This window comes from Dendrobium catenatum, unplaced genomic scaffold, assembly GCF_001605985.2.
Source record: "Dendrobium catenatum unplaced genomic scaffold, ASM160598v2 fragScaff_scaffold_130, whole genome shotgun sequence".
Lineage (NCBI taxonomy): Eukaryota > Viridiplantae > Streptophyta > Magnoliopsida > Asparagales > Orchidaceae > Dendrobium > Dendrobium catenatum.
In genome coordinates this window covers 252,945-271,845 of record NW_021318592.1, presented here as the reverse complement: position 1 = coordinate 271,845, position 18,901 = coordinate 252,945, and the positions used below count along the sequence as shown (strand labels likewise).

Below are 18,901 nucleotides of genomic sequence, written 5' to 3'. Positions count from 1 at the left end.
GATTAAATTGCAAACATTGCATTAATAGGCAAAAGCAAAGCTAATTACAATTGAAAGGAATGAATGCATCACATTCTTCTTGATAGCAAATAAAAGCAAGGAAGGGATGCTATTAAAAGAAGAACTATCAAAGAAAAAAACTCCATTACTAGCCATGGTAGCACAAATATTAGCCACCTTTATTACAATTTCTATGAACATGACTAAAAACCACTTTATGAAAGTCATTAAAGAAGAGCATCTCTCCAATGCCGATTATCCACAATTTGCTTTTTCATCTTGAAAGAATCTTGAATGAATCTAATGACATTGAGATTATCACTCTCAACAATCAAGCCTTTGTATTCTAGCATCCAACTTCTAATGTAGTCCTTGACCGAGAAAAACAGCATCCATCTCTAGTTTGGTTATATCCCAATGAGTCTTCTTTTCTCCAAAAGCAAGGATAAACCTTCCTTTGTGATCTCTGAAAATCCCACCACTCCAGCACAGTTGGATCTAGCCAAAGAAGCATCAACATTTATTTTCATCCATTCTTCGGAGGAGGGCACCAAGATCACAAGACTCCCTAAGGAGATTGGTTCCCAGGTGAGAGATATGGACTACCTTTATACTAGCCAATGCCAATGTGTTAGCAGCTGTAACAGAAGATGCGCAAAGCAGAATTTCCCATGCTTCACATGATTCTATTACTCCATGAAAGATACACAGCAATGCCAGTACAGTTTAACAACTCCAGAATTTCGGACATATAGCCTTCTCAGCTCCTTTAAACAGCTTTCAAATCTTGGAAAACAGGGATACTATACCCCACAATTGTATTTGTTTGATAACATCAATCAAATACTTACAAGTTACCATGATGTGCTCATAATTCACTACAATTATAGCCCCTAACACAGTTTTTATCCAGCACCAGTTTTCGTTAATGCAGAAAAATCATTGTAGGAATAGCAGCCTTCCCTAATCTCCACCAGAAAATCTCAACCTTCTTGTTGAGTTTTAGTTTAAATAACCAATAAAAATAGTCTTCGCATTCAAAATTGTAATTGCACTTCAAGATGTTGTCAAAGACAAGGCTGAAATTGTCTTACCGACAGCAAAGACAGCAGCTCTCTCCGATCCTCCAATCCAGGCGAAATCTGGATATTGTATCATGGAGATGAAATCTGGATGAAAGACCTCCTTGAGCAGGTTGTAGTCCATTGTCCATCATTAGTTAACAAATGGCTTATATTTAAACCCGCCAAAGCATCACAGTTAACCATAGTTGGCCATTTGTTAATACACTTGTCAACACCAAGTGTTCATTAAGCACATTAATTTTATCACCATTACCCACATTCCACCTGGTAATGTTCTTTAGCTGTTTACCCCATCAACAAGAATTTTCCAAGCATTTGAGGAACACATTCTTATGAGTTCCAATCCTCAAATCATCTCCATATTTTGCTTTATAACTTTATAGCAAAGAGAGTCCTCTTTTTGATAAAAAACCCAAGCTAACTTGGATCTCAAAGAGCTAACACGCATTAAAGAGAATGAAGACCCAAACCACCCAAACACCTTGGTTTGCATAATTCTTCCCAAGCCACATAATGAAGACTATGATCTCCATCCGATTTATGCCAAAGAAACTTTCTACAAAGTTTCTCCACCTCATACAACATCTTCTTAGGAATTAGAGAGTGGGTAGCTAGAAAGTTTGGCATAGTTAAAGAGAACTAGAGATAGAGTGATTTTACCCCCCAAAGATAAATTTTTTGCTCCAAGCATTTAATCTATCCATAACATTGCCAAGCCATGTCTGAAAATTGCCATCTTCAATCTACTTAAGATAATTTGATCCCAAGGTAGCTCATCTCCTTCACACTTGTAACCAAAAATCTGGCACTTTCTTCTTAATTGTGTACCAACAGTTTTCCCAAATAAAATCTGAGGATTTGTTAGCATTGATTCTTTGGCCCGTCCCATTACAAAAGTCTTCAACAATCTTCTTCAAGATTTGGCAAGAGAAATAGAAACATGTGCCAAAAATAAGCAACCATCATCTGCATAAAGAAGATGAGTGATCTAGGGCCTTAGGGGAGAAACCCTATACCAAGATCATGTCCCTCTCTCAATAGAGTAGAAAAAAAATTGGAAGCACATAATGAAGAGATAAGAGAGAGTGGAATCCTTGTCGAAAACCAACTATGAGCATCAATCAGTCAGAGTTTCTTCATTAATCATAATGGAAAAATCTCACACCTACAACACAATCCACAAGCAGATAGAAAACATATGAGGGAATCTACCATTCAAGAATCTGCTCCAATGCTTGCAACCATACTGTCATAAGCTTTGTTCCATTGTCAAGCTTTAATGCCATCAAACCTTTCTGTTTGAGAATTTAAATTTATGAATAATTCCTTGAGCACCAGCAATGTTCAGAAATGGATCTACAGGATAAAGGCCATCTGTTCTTCAGAGATCATATTAGAAATGCATTTCTTCAATCTATTAACCAACATAGTAGCTGCAATTTTGTAATTAATTTGACCAAAACTAATCGGCCTGTAGTTGGATGGAGTTAATGGATCTTTGATTTGGCAATCAAAACAATAAGGGTGTCCTTCCAAGACTTATACATATGACCAGACTTGAAGAAGCTACTAATAGCATTCCATAGAAACTCCAAATAATATCCCGAATAGCATTTATAAAAGAAGATGTCCACCATCCATACTGGAGCTCATTGTTTCTTGTTGAAAAACCGAGAGTTTCATTTCAGCCAATGAGAAGTCCAAGCAAAGTCATCCCGCCTGTTGGTTTAGTTTTCGTTTTCCGAAATGTTGGGCCATCATTTAGCTCACACTCTCTTATTCCTCCACTTAGATTCAAGAAATGAGTGAAAACCATTCTCAATTTCTCCTCTTCAACATGAATTACATTATCATATCTCTAACTTACCACTCTATTGCCATTTCTTTCTAGCCGAAGCAAAATTGTGGAACATCTTTGGAGTTGTTGTCACCTTCTTCATTGCCATCTAGCCTTACCCTTATTGATCACAAGTAGCCAATGGTTCAAAGTGATATTTAGCTCATGCACCTTACTTTAAGCAAAGTAAGATCTTCCTTGTCCAATTCACTCCATCCATTTCTTTCTTTTGAAGTTCAATGATTCTTCTTCAAGTCCTCCTTAGGGTCTTCAAGTTTTTTCACTTACATTGCCCAAAAGAACAAAGCCTTCAAAGTTATATGTTTTCCTTTGATGGAATTTCACAATGCTCCCCAATAGTCATTCTTAATCAGAATGATAAACAATAGTTCTAGCTTGCAGGATAGGATCTCCAAGTGTCTTCAAACTTGATATTGTTTCTATTAATTTGAATCTTGCCTATCCAATTTAATAGCAATTGGACAATGGTCTGAAGCCACTCTTGCTAAATGCCATAGTCATAGCTGTCGGGACATGTTGAGAGCAATGGAGTTCAACAGCATCTATCCAACCTCTCCCAAATTCTAGAAAGTTCCTTCTTGTGTTACACCAAGTGAATTTGGACCAATGCTTCTAATATCATGAAAATCTGAAATGTATTTGTCATAAAAGTTCTTCATTTCCCTAGGCCTTTAGAGAAAATAAATCTCTTCCCACCTCTCTTCTCCTCCTTGTTCAAGATGCAATTAAATTCCCCACCAATAATAGATGAAAAGGCGCCTTCAACCCTTCTTCAAGTTCGTTTCCAAGAGCATTCTTTCTTGCAGACAACACTCCCATAAACCGTTGCAATCTTCCAAGACCATCTTAGGAATCAACAAATCACCCAAGAAGCTTTGTGAAGAATTATTCTAACCATAAAAGGGAAACACTTCTAGTGTCCCAAAGACCACCATTCCACCAGATAAACCAACTGCCTGGAACTTGGAAAAAATTCCCAACTATGCCCAATGAGATAATCAACTCCTCCTTCCAATATGAGTCAATCTTAGTCTCTAAGAGGACCAACAAAGCAAACATCATGATCTCATTAATCAACTCCTTCAAATACAAGGTGGCCTCCTTCTTTCTAGCCCCCCTTGCAATTCCAAAACAGTATAGAAGACATAAACACAGATAGGGAAAGCCTCCCCACTCGATGGAACTCCCCTTTTCCATCCCTTCTCTCTTTTCTGCTAAACAATCCCTCTCTCTTAAAAAAAAAAAAAAAAAAAAAGAATATTCTATCATTTTTTTATCTATAGCTTTGTTGAGTATTTTGTTGCATTCTCTACTCACCTCATGCTCTTCATTCTCAGAAGTTCAACTCATCAGCTCATAAAATAGGCTTGCTAGTAGAGTTGGGTGTCATTCATAGATAAATTTGGATTTAACATCTTCTCAGGTGCGGTGAGTGTGAATTGATACAATTGGTAAGAAAATAAGCCATACTATATAAGCGAATTCAGCACGAGTCTTCTGTAAGTATGGAGAATGATGGCTACACCACTAAATGAAACCTATAGGAAATGGAGGAAAGGTGGGTAGCCTTGACTCAGTAGTTTGTTGTAGTCAGCCAAAAGATAAAATGCTAATCTCAACACCAATTTCTAATTACCCTCATATTGCTGAGTGACGAAGGATGCAGTCCACCGACTAGGTGAGTTACCAAAGCCTTTGTTAGGGCAATTTCCATGGCTAGTTTGCCTCCCAGGTTTAGAATGCTACAAATAGAGTCATAATACAGCAAGTTGATCCACATGACCATGTGGCTACATATGAATTGATGAATTCTCTTATGTACATAAATGATGCCCTTAAATATCACATGTTCTTTATGATTTCTTAGGTGATTTACTTGCCTATTTTTGGGAGTGGTCTCTTTTCCTTAAATTAAAATGATTATGATTCAGCTCGCTAGTGACCATTATCTGAAAAGAGCTTGCAAGATCTATTGAAGATGAGGCCTAAATTTAGGGAGTCATTGAGGAGTTTCATAGTGAGGTTTTAGAACGAAATGTTAGACTTAAAGGACCTAAATCCAATAGGTTCCTAGGCCACATTGACCCAAGTATTAAGGGAGGGTCCATTTAAATATGTGCTCGGCTTGCAGTAGTTTATGACACTCATAAAGGTTGTTAGAGCTAGGCAGCAGCCATGTGAATGTTAAAGAGTACAACAAAGTGATCGAGTCCACCTTAGCCATTCACCCTTATGAATTAGCCATCAAAAGAGAGTAGCAACGAGGATACGACAGATAAAGCTTATCCTAGGGATAGGAATGATAAGAGATCAAATCTTTCCTGAGATCGACGTTGTCTTGAAGACTAAAGGTACCCTTGCAAGCTAGGTTGCAGAACCTCAAGCAGTGGATGAGCCATTTTATGCTGATTTCTCATATCTAAAAGAGTCCACACAACATTTTCTAACCTACCCAACCTACACTCTAGTGCAAGTATCCATGTTTGAGTTTCTTAAGGCCATTTAAAATAAGGAATTCTTCAGCACCGAGTATGTTTGAAGGCGATACCTAATGCTAGGGACACTTTCAGATATGGTGCCTTAAATAAGGAGGATGGCTATAATATGGAGGAGTTTCATCACTTGCATGGTCTTGTTGAATATGTCATCAAGTAAGAAAGTTGAAGGCATTCATACTTGTCTACTTAGATCAATACCTAGTGGAAGCCTTAGTTGAAAGCAATGGAAACAAGCATATTCATACCATGCAAATGATTGGAGTAGTGCTCTCCATCATGGGAGGCAAGAGAGAGGTGCCACTAGTAAGTGCAAAGAGAGATATGATCATATAAGTGAACTTGGTGTCCACCTTACAAGCTCAAGTTGTGGACATCACCCTTGTTACTTTCAATGAAGTCATCAAGCTTGTCGGAGGGGACATGCAGAATAATGTTGTGGTTATTAGTCATGAAATAGCTCACTTCCCAGCTCACCCCTACTGTAGGGGCCACTCTATGGATTTTCTAGTGAGAGCAAGGAGACTAAATGATAGTTTCCCTTCCTATCACTTAAGGTGAGGGTGTTCGCTAATATATTGCAATCACCAACTTCATCATAGTGGACTCTCCAACAACTTACACTGCTATCATTGTTAGTCCTTTATTGAACACTTTAGAGCCATGGTATCCACCTATACATTCCAAGGTGAAAGGGAGAGAAATAATGGTGAGAGGTGACCTCACCCAGTTGCATATCTGCTATATTCAAGTAGTGGGAAATTGGTGACTTTCGTTGAGGAAGTGTTGCAGTTGGATTAGAATGAGGTCTAGACTTGGATACAATAGAGGCCGTAGAGGAAGGACTAGTAATTGAGTGCAAGCCCTATTGAACCTTGATAATAAGTTCATCCTTTAACAAGGAGCATTGAGACATATTGATATAGGCCCTCATATGTGACTTAGACGTCTGTTCTTAGATGATAGCCAAAATGCCAGGGGTGGATGAAGAAGTCACCTGCTATATGCTTAATATGAAAAAGGAAGATAGAAACATGAAGACAATTTTCATACTCATCGAGCCCATAAGAGGAGGCGTGAAAGCTAGTAAAGGCCAATGTTATCAAAGAGGTTTTGTACCCATACTAGATCTCTAATGTGGTTATGGTATAAAAGGTGATGACAAATTGGAGAATGTGTGTGAAATTCATTAATATGAACTCGACATGTCCAAACGATGAATACCTCCTACCAAGGATAGATGCTCTAATCAGCTCAGTAGTAGGATGCTCAATTATGAGTTTCTTAGTTGACTTCTTAGGCTACCATGAAATCAAAATTCCTTCAGTCAACTATGAAAAATTACCTTTATCATTATAGAAGGCCAATACTTCCAGGTGATTGTGACTATACTTCCAAGCCTATTTCATCCAAGTAGTGACCAACTATCTACTGAATTCTATACTCGCAAAATCTAATTACTTTGGAAGACTACTTAAATTGTTAATGGAGCTAAGCAAGTTCTAGATTACTTACTTTCTAAAGATAGCCATCAAGGCCAAAGCATGTGCCAACTTATTGGTTAACTTTAACAATTAAATGGTATGACAGAGGTGGTGACTTCTTAGTAATATTAGACATTATACAATGATGGTTCCTTAGGGGAACAATGATTCAATTTGGGCATGGTTCTAAGAAGCCCAACTAGAATCACTATCACCCAAGATACTAATAGAGTTCAAAGTCACAAATAACCAATCCGAGTATGAAGCCTTACTCGTTGGCCTATGACTTACTATAGGACTTGAGGCAACTCAGTTGATGGTATATTTAGACTTGTAGTTGATGTTGAACCAAATCAACTATGAGTACAAAGTGAGGGATGAGTTACTCTTGAAATATCTCTTCAAGGTTAAGGTAGAAATATGCTGGAAAGAGTACTTTAAGATAACTCAAACCCCTACAGAACAAAACCAACTCCAAGGAGGGAAGCCCAATTCGGTGACCTATAGTGAGAATCATAAGGCTTACCATAAAAGAAGGGAAAGTCATTTAGGTCGGAGTTATTCATTTAGAGAGTTGGGTAAGCCCAATTATATATTATCTTTAGAGAGGAGTGATGAGTATAGAGGTTCCCTCAATGATAAAAGTTTCCAATTAATTACTCTTGTGGGTTGTGTTATTTAGAAGGTTGGCAACTTCACACAGCTTGAGGTGTATTAGAGATAATGAGAAAGTGACAATCTCAATGAAGTCTACTCAAGCGAGTGTGGAAGTTATCTACAAGGAAGAAAACTCTCCCATAGAATTTTGAGGCAAGGATACTTCTAGATGACTTTGAGGAAGGATGTAGAGGAATTCTTCAAAAGGTTCCCTCAATGCCAAAAAATTTCCCCTATACATCTACATCCTTCTCACAAGCTACAACTCGCTAATAGCTCTTTTCCATTTATAGTATAGAGAATGAACTTATAGGGATCATTCTCGTGTTCCACATTATAAGACACTAAAGGATTTTTTTCACTTATAAGGCATTCATCTCAAGTTCACCTCATTCCACCACCAATATACCAATGAATAAAATTGAAGTTGTAAAGAAGTAGATCCCCAGCCTCTTAAGGAAGAAGGTAGAAGGAATAAAAGAAAAATTGGTACAGGTGCTCCCTTTAGCTTTTTGGCACAAGGTGATTCATTCCTTAAAAATCAAGCTAACACTATTCTTCCTCTTCCACTGTGCCAAAGCAATATTGCTTATTGAACTTTATCTACACAATTAGTGAGTAGTTATTGCAACCAACTTCAAAGAAGACAAACTCAACAAGTGGAAGGATACCAATTAGGAGTGATTGAGAATAACAACTAACCTCAAAGATAAACTCCAAGCATAAGCCATCCTCAAATATAAGAGGTTATGAGGATAATGACTATGGAAAAATTTATGATGTTGCTGAAATGCATTTGCCACAGTTGATTTACTTTAGTATTTCTTTGATCAAATTTACATAGATTTGTTGAGAGTTTCTATTTGCATGTTTTACATTCTTGCAACTTATAAAGTTTTGATGATTCCAAATATTATTGTCTTAAAGTTTGTTTTCTCCTAACACTTTTTAGAAGAATTATTTTTGTTCTTGTGTGGACTAACATTTCAGGATAATCAAACTCCACACTAATGAAGACTTCAAATCAAAATTCAACATGAGATAATTTTTAAATTGAAGCTTATACTTTTCATTGTATTTAGTTTGAGAGGGAGTGATTATAATTATGTAACTTAGCACACACACACTTGGGGAGATCTTTAAAATTCATACTGATCGTACGGGATGAACCATTTTCATACGGGACGATCAAGTCAGTTATCCCCTCGGAAGAGCAATGGAATGAACAGGAAGTATGAAAATTTTTTTATGTCCTGATTATCCAGACAAAATTCTATATTTGGCCCAGGACGAAATGCCCTCTGTAAAAATGTCATCCAGACGAACCTTAATTCGTCCCAGGACAAAATGCTCTCTGGAAAATTTTTGTTCTGACGAAATTCTATATTTGGCCCAGGACGAAATGCTCTATGTAAAAATTTTGTCTAGACGAACATCAATTCGCCCTAGGATGAAATGCTCTCTAAAAAATTTCCATTCAGACGAAATTCTATATTCGTCCTAGGATGAAATGCTCTCTGTAAAAATTTTGTCCAGACGAACTTCAATTCGTCCCAGGATAAAATGCTCTCTGTAAAAATTTCATCCAGACGAACTCTTATTCATCCCAGGACGAAAATGTTTTAACCTTTCCAATTTTGATAACTTCCTGCAGTTTGTGAAACCGACCCATGATATAACTGTTCGTACCGGACGAACTTAGTTTGTACGGGACGATAATTGGGTACGAAGTCAGTTCGTACCAATATGCATTGGGTTCGTATGCAACTGATTTAAGTAAGTTCGTCCAGGATGATCCACGATCGCACGGGAGGATCAACTATGCACGGACTTGAATATCAACAATTTTTGGACGTTTTTTGTGTCTTTCCTATATAAAGTCTAATTAGAATTGCCTCTTAATCTTTTTGCCTACTGATCTTCATGACAATTGAAGGGAGACTCAAGGAGTGAGTGTGAGAGTATTTGAAGGAGGATTCTTACTACTGGAGTGTGAAAGATTTACTTGGTACTCAAAGGTAAGAATCTCAACTTGTTGTTTTTGATTACTTCACTCTTTTCTTTCTTCATTCTAGATTTCTTGTAAGAAGAACTGTCAAAGAGATTCGGTTCTCTACCGATACTTGGAGAGTGTGAACAGCCAAAGGGTTCTCTGCCCGCACTTGGAGAGTGTGAAAGGACGAAGGGTTCTCTACCCACACTTGGAGAGTGTGAAAGGATGAAGTGTTCTCTGCCCACACTTGGAAGAGTGTAAAAGGACGACGGTTCTCTGCCGTACCAGGTAGTGGTGGAAGAGAGTTCTGTAAAGGCTTCTCCGCTTTCTGTGGGTGCAAAAGGAGAGTCACTAGTGGTATTAGTGTAATACTAGGAGGGTGCCTTCGGGGAGTGGAGGTAGGTCGTGTTTGACCGAACCACTATAAATCTTGTGTCTTTTTATTTTCCGCCGCCTTTTAATTTTTATTGTATTGACTTATGGTTGAAAAATCTCTTTTTATAAAATTCACTAAAGTTAATTCTCGGTATTAAATTTTTAAAAGAGGGATTAATTTTTAATTATCAATTCACCCCCCCGTCTTGGTTAGCCGCTGGGACATAAGCTTAGGCTTAACAACCTAATTCATATTGAATAAGTATCAACAAGTGGTATCAGAGTTTTGTTTCAAAATCATAAGTTTAGACTACTTTTTGATTAACATAGATGGCTATATTTGGAAACCAAAATACACTTAAGAGTTACTCTATAACTAGACCTCCATTATTTGATAATATTCCTTTTAATTTTTGGAAAATACGCATGTCTACTTTTTTACAGTCATTTGATTACCGTATGTGGATCTTAGTTCAGAAAGGGTATACAAAACCAACTAGACTAGTTGACGGAGTTAGAGTTGAAACAACTTTTGTGGACTTAACAGTAGAAGAACGTGACTTAGCATAACTAAATGCCAAATGCTTGAATAGTTTCTTTTGTGCACTTAAATCAGAAGATTACATGCGGGTTTCTACTTGCAAGAGTGGAAAGGACATATGTGATAGACTTTGTATAACGTATGAGGGGAATAATGAGGTTAAACAATCTAGACTTAATATCTTGTTGCATGATTATGAATTGTTTCCCATGAAACCAAATGAATCCATTTCTGATATGTACACAAGATTCACACAAATAGTCACCTCTTTACATTCATTAGGTAGGGAACTTACGAATGCTGAAATGTTTAATAAGATTTTTTATTTTTTGCCTACTACTTATGATGTTAAAATTACTGTAATTATAGAGTCTAAATATCTAAATATTTACTATATTGACAATCTTCTTGGTTCGTTAATTGCTTACGAGCAAGGAGTTAGCCAAAGAAAGATTGATGCAGGTGAACCACGAAGGGAAAAGAATATAGCACTAAAAGTGGAGGAATCTGAGAGTGAACACTCACAACCTGAGGATGAAGATGACATCGCATTAATGACTAGACAATTCAGAAGCTTTCTGAAGAGGAAGCAGAAGAGACTCCAGCAATGAAATCGAGGTAAATTTAATAAAAATATCAAGGTTTCAAATAATGTTATTTGCTACGAGTGCATGAAACCTGGACCTATTAAGACAGACTGCCCAAAACTCAAAGTCACTCTTAGCAAGGAGAAAGTAGAGGAGAAACCAATTATGAAGTAGGGCAAGAAGAAATTCCAAAGAGCTTTCTGGGCGGACTCAGCTTCAGACTCGTCAGAGACGGAAAAGGAAGAGGAAGTCACTAATCTGTGCTTAATGGCCAATAATCTTGATCAGTCAGATCAAGAAGAGGGTCGCTCTCACACAAGACCTCATGAGAGCATATGGTACTTGGACAGTGGATGTTCAAAGCATATGACTGGGGATACTACACAATTCATATCGTTGGAAGCCAGGAGTGGAGGCAAGGTTACACTTGAAGATAACACCACAAGGAAGGTGGTTGGGTCAGGTATGATTGGATATCTTAAAATTTTTATATTGAAAATGTATTATTGGTAGAAGGCTTAAAGCATAATTTGTTAAGTATAAGCCAGCTATGTGACAAAGGGTATTGTGTAAAATTTTTTCCTACTAGCTGCATATTAAGCCTAAATGAAAATGATGTTTTGAATGATATAAGTGTAAACAATGTGTATATGCTAGATATGAATTGCATTCAAACTCCTACTATTTTTTGTTTAAAAACTATTTCTGATGAATCATGGCTTTGGCATAGGAGACTTTGTCACTCTAGCATGAAAAACCTTAGGAGGATTACCCAAAAAAACCTAGTGAGAGGTTTACCAAAACTAGACTTTACTAAGGACCACCTTTGTGATGCATGTCAACTAGAAAAACAGGTGAAGTCCTCTTTTCAGTCCAATAAGGATCTTAGAACTAGTAAACCATTGGAGATTTTGCATGGATCTTTTTGAACCAGTTAGAACTCTAAGTCTAAGAGGGAAGATATACGAATTTGTGATTGTAGATGATTACTCTAGATTCACATGGGTTAGATTTTTATTTTATAAAAGTGAATCATTTGAGAAATTTAGAAACTTTTTGACTTGGATTCAACGAAATCTAGGATTTGAAGTTATGACTATACAAATTGATCATGGAGGAGAATTTGAGAATGAAAGATTTGAGGATTTTTGTAAGGAGAAAGGAATTGATCACAACTTTTCTGCACCTAGAACCTCTCAGTAGAATGGGATAGGCAAAAGAAAGAACAGAATATCAATAGAAGCCGCTCGAGCCATTTGGCAGAATACTCACTTCCTAAATATTTTTGGGCTGAGGCGATTAGCACTGCATGTTATGTTCTGAATAGGATGAATGTGAGATCTAAATTAAATAAAACACCCTATGAGTTTCTAAAAGGAAGAACACATAATTTGTCACATTTTCATGTTTTTGGTTGCAAAGTGTTTATTCATAAAAATGAAAAATCTGCCTTAAGAAAATTTGATCCAAAATCAGATGAAGGAATTTTTGTATGATACTCAAGTGTTGGAAAATCTTATAGAGTATTCAACAAAAGAACTTTGATAATTGAGGAGACCACATATGTTGTATTTGATGAATCTGGAATTTTGGAAGAGCCAAATGTTGTAGAAGATGAGATTGAGATTAACTCCCAAAAGATTGATAAAATAAATTTGGAAGAAAATTTGGAGATAGAAAACCCCTTGCCTACAGATTTGAGATTTTCTAAAAACCACCCAAAAGAATTAATAATTGGTGAACCTAGTGAGGGTGTAAGGACTAGGCCTGGATTAAACAAAGAAGTCAATCATTCAACATTCATTTCAACAATAGAACCCATAAATATTGATTAAGTACTTTCGGATGAGTTTTGGATTTTGGCTATGCAAGAAGAATTAAATCAATTTGTAAGAATTAAAGTTAGGGAATTAACTACAAGGCTAAAGGATCAAAGTGTAGTTGGAACTAAGTGGGTATTCAAAAATAAAATGAATGACTTAGGAGTAGACATTAGAAATAAGGTTAGATTAGTTGCTAATGGGTATAATCAAATTGAAGGGATTGATTTTGAGGAGATTTTTTCACCTGTAGCTAGACTTGAAGCAATTAGGATTTTGTTAGCCTTTGCATGTTTTAGAGGATTTAAATTGCACCAAATGGAATTAAAAATTGACTTTTTAAATGAGGTAATTCAAGAGGATGTTTTTATAGAATAACCTCCTAGTTTTGAAAATTCTAAATACCCAAATCGTGTTTTCAAATTGAAAAATGCATTATATGGATTGAAACAGACACCTAGGGCTTGGTATGAGAGATTGAGCACCTTCATACTTGAAAGATCATTTAAAAAAGGAAGTGTTGATACAACTCTGTTTTTGAAGAAAGTTGGAAAAGATATACTCATTGTACAAATTTATGTTGATGATATCATCTTTGGATCTTCAAATAAAAATCTTTGTGATGATTTTTCTAAAACAACGAGTAGTGAATTTGAAATGAGTTTAATGAGAGATTTAAGTTACTTTCTAGGCTTTAGCATTAAGCAAATTGAGGAGGGTACATTTTTTAATTAGTTAAAGTATGTTAAGAACATCCTAAAAAATTATGAAATTAACAATGCTAAAACTGTTAGTACACCTATGAGTTCCTCAGTTCAGTTGGATAAGGACCCTAAGGGAAAATTTGTTGATCAAAAGAAATTTAGAGGGATTATTGGATCTTTGCTATACTTGATAACTAGCCGTCCTGATATCATATTTAGTGTTTATTTGTGTGCTAGATTTCAATCAGATCCAAAAAAATCACATTTGACAGCAGTAAAAAGGATTTTAAGATATATGTTAGGAACTCAGAACTTAGGAATTTAGTATCCTAAGTTTAGCTCTTCTTTTTAAATAATTGGTTATTCAGATTCTGAATTTGCAGGTTATAGGGTGGATAAAAAGAGCACTTCTGGAACATGTCAGTTTATTAAAAATTCTTTAGTCTCTTGGTCTAGTAAAAAATAAAATTCAGTAGCCCTATCTACTGCTGAAGCTGAATATATTGCATTAGGAAGTTATGTGACATAAGTACTTTGGATGAAACAACAGCTGATTGATTTAGGATTAACTATAGGTACTATTCCAATTTATTGTGATAACACTAGTGCTATTTGTATTTCTAAAAATCCTATTCAACATTCAAGAACCAAACATATAGACATCAGGCATCATTTCATAAGCGATCATGTATCCAAAGGAGAAATTGAACTCACTCATATTTTTACTAAAAATTAACTTGCAGACATTTTATCAAAACCTTTAGCCTTTGATACTTTCAGTGCATTAAGAACAAGGCTTGGAGTAATCGATTTGAATGCTTAATAAAAATATTTCTTCTGCAACATTGATGTGTATTTCTTGTTAGTATTTTTTGTGTATCCTTGAGTTTGTGATTTTTTCTATTTTTTGAGTTTGTGTTTTTATTTTTCTATTGTGTTTTTGTTGTGTTTGTGTTTTAGTTTTGATTGAGTTCATCTTTTGAAAAATTAAGTGACATTCGTCCAGGATGAAAATAGTGAAATTCGTCCAGGATGAAAATAGTGAAAGTGACATTCGTCCAGGATGAAATTGACATCTTACAAGTGTTATAACTTAAATTGCAACTCAAAATTAAATTCATTAGAAAATCTAATTTTTTTATATTTAATTTTTGTTTATAACTTGATATAATTAAGATTGTCAATTTCATGTTTCTTATTAGACTACATTAATGTTTAATATTTTTATTGCAATTGTGATGTTTTCTTATTTTGTATTTCACTTTTCAATAAATATTGATGCACTTAGAAAAATTTGAAATTTTTTATTATTGATTTTGGAAAGATCAAGATTACTCTTGAAAAATATACAAATATAAAAAAATCAAAAGGAATGCGCAATGGTTCGCATTTGGAAAAATAGGCATAAAATTAGCCCACAAGTAAAAAGATGCACAAAAATGTGCCACAACTATCAAAAAAGATGCATAAAACGCCACATGTGGTAGTTATTTCTTTCCACAATCTTTTAATCTCTTAATTCAAATTGATCTTCTGTACATTTATTTTTCATATTGTAATTTGAAATATACAAATTTTATATTTATTCTTTTTGCAATGATTTTCTTTATCTTAGTGTCTAAATTGATTCATATTTTTGATATATATTTGTTATTATTAATGTTATATCTCTTCTTAAATTCTATGAATCATTTTTATTTATCTAATGATTTAATTTTATTTGTAATATTTATTTCAATCATTTTCAAGGATCAATTATCAAAAGATTATCATTTGACTGCTTACATTTCTGTCCTTTTTTCTTCTTCTCTTTTTGCTGTTGACAAAAAGGGGGAGAAAATATTATTTGTATCATATTTATGTTCTTGTTTGTATCGTATTTATGTGCTTGTTTGTATCGTATATGTGTGCTTGTTTTGTATCTAAAAGGAAAGGAAAAGATAAAAGATAAAATTGTTGTGAAATGCCTCTTTATTTTTATATGTTCATTAATTCAGGGAGAGTTTGGGAGATTCTTAAAATTTGAAAATTTTATAAACAATAATTATTTTGCCATCATAAAAAAAGGGGAGATTGTTAAGAGAGTTGCTATTTGCATGCTTTACATTCTTGCAACATGTAAAGTTTTGATGATTCCAAATATTATTGTTTTAAAATTTGTTTTCTTCTAACACTTTTTAGAAGAATTATTTTTGCTCTTATATGGACTAACATTTAGGGATAATCGAACACTAGATTATTGAAGACTTCAAATAAAAATTCAGCATTAGATAATTTGTAAATTGAATCTTGTACTTTTCTTTGTATTGAGTTTGAGAGGGAGTGATTGTAATTAAGTAACTTAGCACACACACACTTGGGGAGATCTTTAAAATTCATACAGATCATATGGGACAAACCATGTTCGTATGGGACGATCAAGTCAGTGACCCCCTCGGAAGAGCAATGGAACGAACAAGAAGTATAAAAATTTTTCTAAGTCCTGATCGTCCAGATGAAATTCTATATTCGGCCCAGGACGAAATGCTCTATGTAAAAATTTTGTCTAGATGAACTTCAATTCGTCCCAGGATGAAATGCTCTCTAGAAAATTTTGTTCAAGCGAAATTCTATATTCGGCCCAGGATGAAATGCTCTCTGTAGAAATTTCGTCCAAACGAACTTCAATTCGTCCCAGGATGAAATGCTATCTGGAAAATTTTTGTTCAGACAAAATTTTATATTAGGCCCAGGACAAAATGCTCTCTGTAAAAATTTGGTCCAGACGAACTTCAATTCATCCTAGAACAAAATGCTCTCTATAAAAATTTTGTCCAGACGAACTCTTATTCGTCCCAGGACAAAAATGTTTTAACATTTCCAATTTTGATATCTTCCTGCAGTTTGTCAAACCGACGCATGGTATAACTGTTAATACAGGACGAACTTAGTTCATACAGGATGATAATCAGGTACGAAGTCAGTTCGTATCAATATACATTGGGTTCGTATGCAACTAATTTAAGTAAGTTCGTCCAGGACGATCCACGATCGTACGAGATGATCCACTATGTACAGACTTGAATATTAAAATTTTTTGGATGGTTTTTTATGTCTTTCCTATATAAAGTCCAATTAGAATTACCTCTTAATCATTTTGCCTACTGATCTTCATGCGAGCTGAAGGGAGACTCGAGGAGTGAGTGTGAGAGAGTGTTTTAAGGAGGGTTCTTACTACTGGAGCATGAAAGATTCACTTGGTACTCAAAGGTAAGAATCTCTACTTATGGTTTTTGATTACTTCTCTCTTTTCTTTCTTCCTTCTAGATTTCTTGTAAGAAGATCTCTCAAAGAGATCCGGTTCTCTGCTGACACTTGGAGAGTGTGAACTCCGAAGGGTTCTCTGCCCACACTTAGAGAGTGTGAAAGGATGAAGGTTTCTCTACCCACACTTGGAGAGTGTGAAAAGATGAAGGGTTCTATGCCCACACTTGGAGAGTGTGAAAGGAAGAAGGGTTCTCTGCCCACACTTAGAGAGTGTGAAAGGATGAAGGGTTCTCTGCCTACACCGAGAGAGTGTGAAAGGACAGACGATTCTCTGCCAACACTGGAAAGAGTGTAAAAGGACGACGCTTCTCTGCCGCACCGGATAGTAGTGGAATAGAGTTTTGTAAAGGCTTCTCCGCCTTGTTGTGGGTGCAAAAGGAGAGTCACTAGTGGTTTAGTGCAATACTCGGAGGGTGCCTCCAGGGAGTGGATGTAAGTCGTGTTTGACCGAATCACTATAAATCTTGTGTCTTTCTATTTTCCGCTGCCTTTTAATTTTTACTGTATTAACTTGTGGTTGAAAAATCTCTTTCTATAAAATTCACTAAAGTTAATCCTTGGTATTAAATTTTTAAAAGAGTAATTTTTAATTACCAATTCACCCCCTATCTTGGTTAGCTCCTGGGACATAAGCTTAGGTTTAACAACCTAATTTATATTGAACAAGTATCAACAAGATTAATATTATATCTTCTCGTAAGATAGACTAATGTTTCACTATTGATTTGAAGAATAAAAACTTATTTTTTTTTTCATAATCAAGCACATCATAAGGAACAATCAATTCACCATAAAGGATTAAAGGGATATTCACTAATCATTTTGATTATGAAATTAAACCAATGCATAAATCTAAGGTATGCATACACAAGATTCTTCCCATACCTTAGAAAGAAACTAAGATAGGATTTATTTTTGTACTGGGCTCTAGACTCCATAAAAGAGAAATCCCATAAAGTTAATCATATATTAAAAGAGAATACTCTCGATTAAAACGAAGGCTAAATTTTCAAAATTCATATGATTTAAAGACAAATTTGTGTCCTAAAGATCTTAATGGAAAATTCATACATTAAAATGTAAACTTTAGTCTCATAATTTAAATCAAAGTTTAGATTTAGAATTTGAGATATAGAGTTTTGAATGATAGGATAACCCTTTTAGAGGCGGAGGAATGAAGAGTGTAGAAAGAGTGAATAGTGTAGACAATTTGAACTTATGTCTTCCTAGAGTGGACTGCTAATAAACAATCCTAAGCGCCAAACTATTGCCTTATGTATGCCATATTAGATAGTTCTATCCAAGGAATAAAGGAGATTTAGTTCAAAAAATATTAATAAAGACTTTATAATTTGCAAATTAATTTTATTGCACAATAAATTAATGCATGAAATTAATATATAAATAAGATCTTTATTTATTTATAATTTAAATAAAGTATAATCAGGGTCTGCTGAAAAAGTAAAGGTGGTCAAGCTCCACTAACATCAAGCCTGAATTTCTAAATCTTATAATAATATAGATTTAAATATGAATTCTTATCTTACCTTTTGAATCTTCTCGCTCTAATGTCTTCTTTAAAATTTCAAAAGATAATGATCTTCAAAGGAAAAAGGATCACTACTTTTTGAAATTTTATATAACCAATCATCTTTAATCTTTTTTATACTCTTGATATTGTACAACTCAATTTAACTGTATAAGAATCTAAAATATTTATATTTACATCATTTCCTAAGTACATTCTACTTTTTGCAAGAATATAAAAGAATAATATATAAACGAAATTCATATATATATATATATATATATATATATATGTTGTGTGCTAGAATATACGCGGCAGTAGAGTTAGAAAGTATTCGTCTTAGCGTTGTACGAGTATTCCCAACACAAACAGAAAAGAATATGTAAACACCAGAGTTTTTACGTGGAAAACCCAAAAAGGGAAAAAACCACGGGGCCTCGCCCAGTTGTAAAGTTCCACTAGTGATTT

General features: G+C 34.9%; 1 protein-coding gene across 1 annotated transcript in view; it reads right to left on the bottom strand.

Moving 5' to 3' along the window:
* LOC110109761 (uncharacterized protein At2g24330) overlaps positions 1-1,206 on the bottom strand; it is a 6,716-nt gene extending 5,510 nt beyond the window's left edge. Inside the window, exons 1-2 of the mRNA XM_028698671.1 lie at positions 1,095-1,206; positions 607-686 (exon numbers count right to left, since the gene is read on the bottom strand). Coding sequence (XP_028554504.1) covers positions 607-686; positions 1,095-1,206 — 192 coding nt within the window. The remainder of the gene's footprint in view (positions 1-606; positions 687-1,094) is intronic.
* Positions 1,207-18,901: the final 17,695 nt, after the last annotated feature.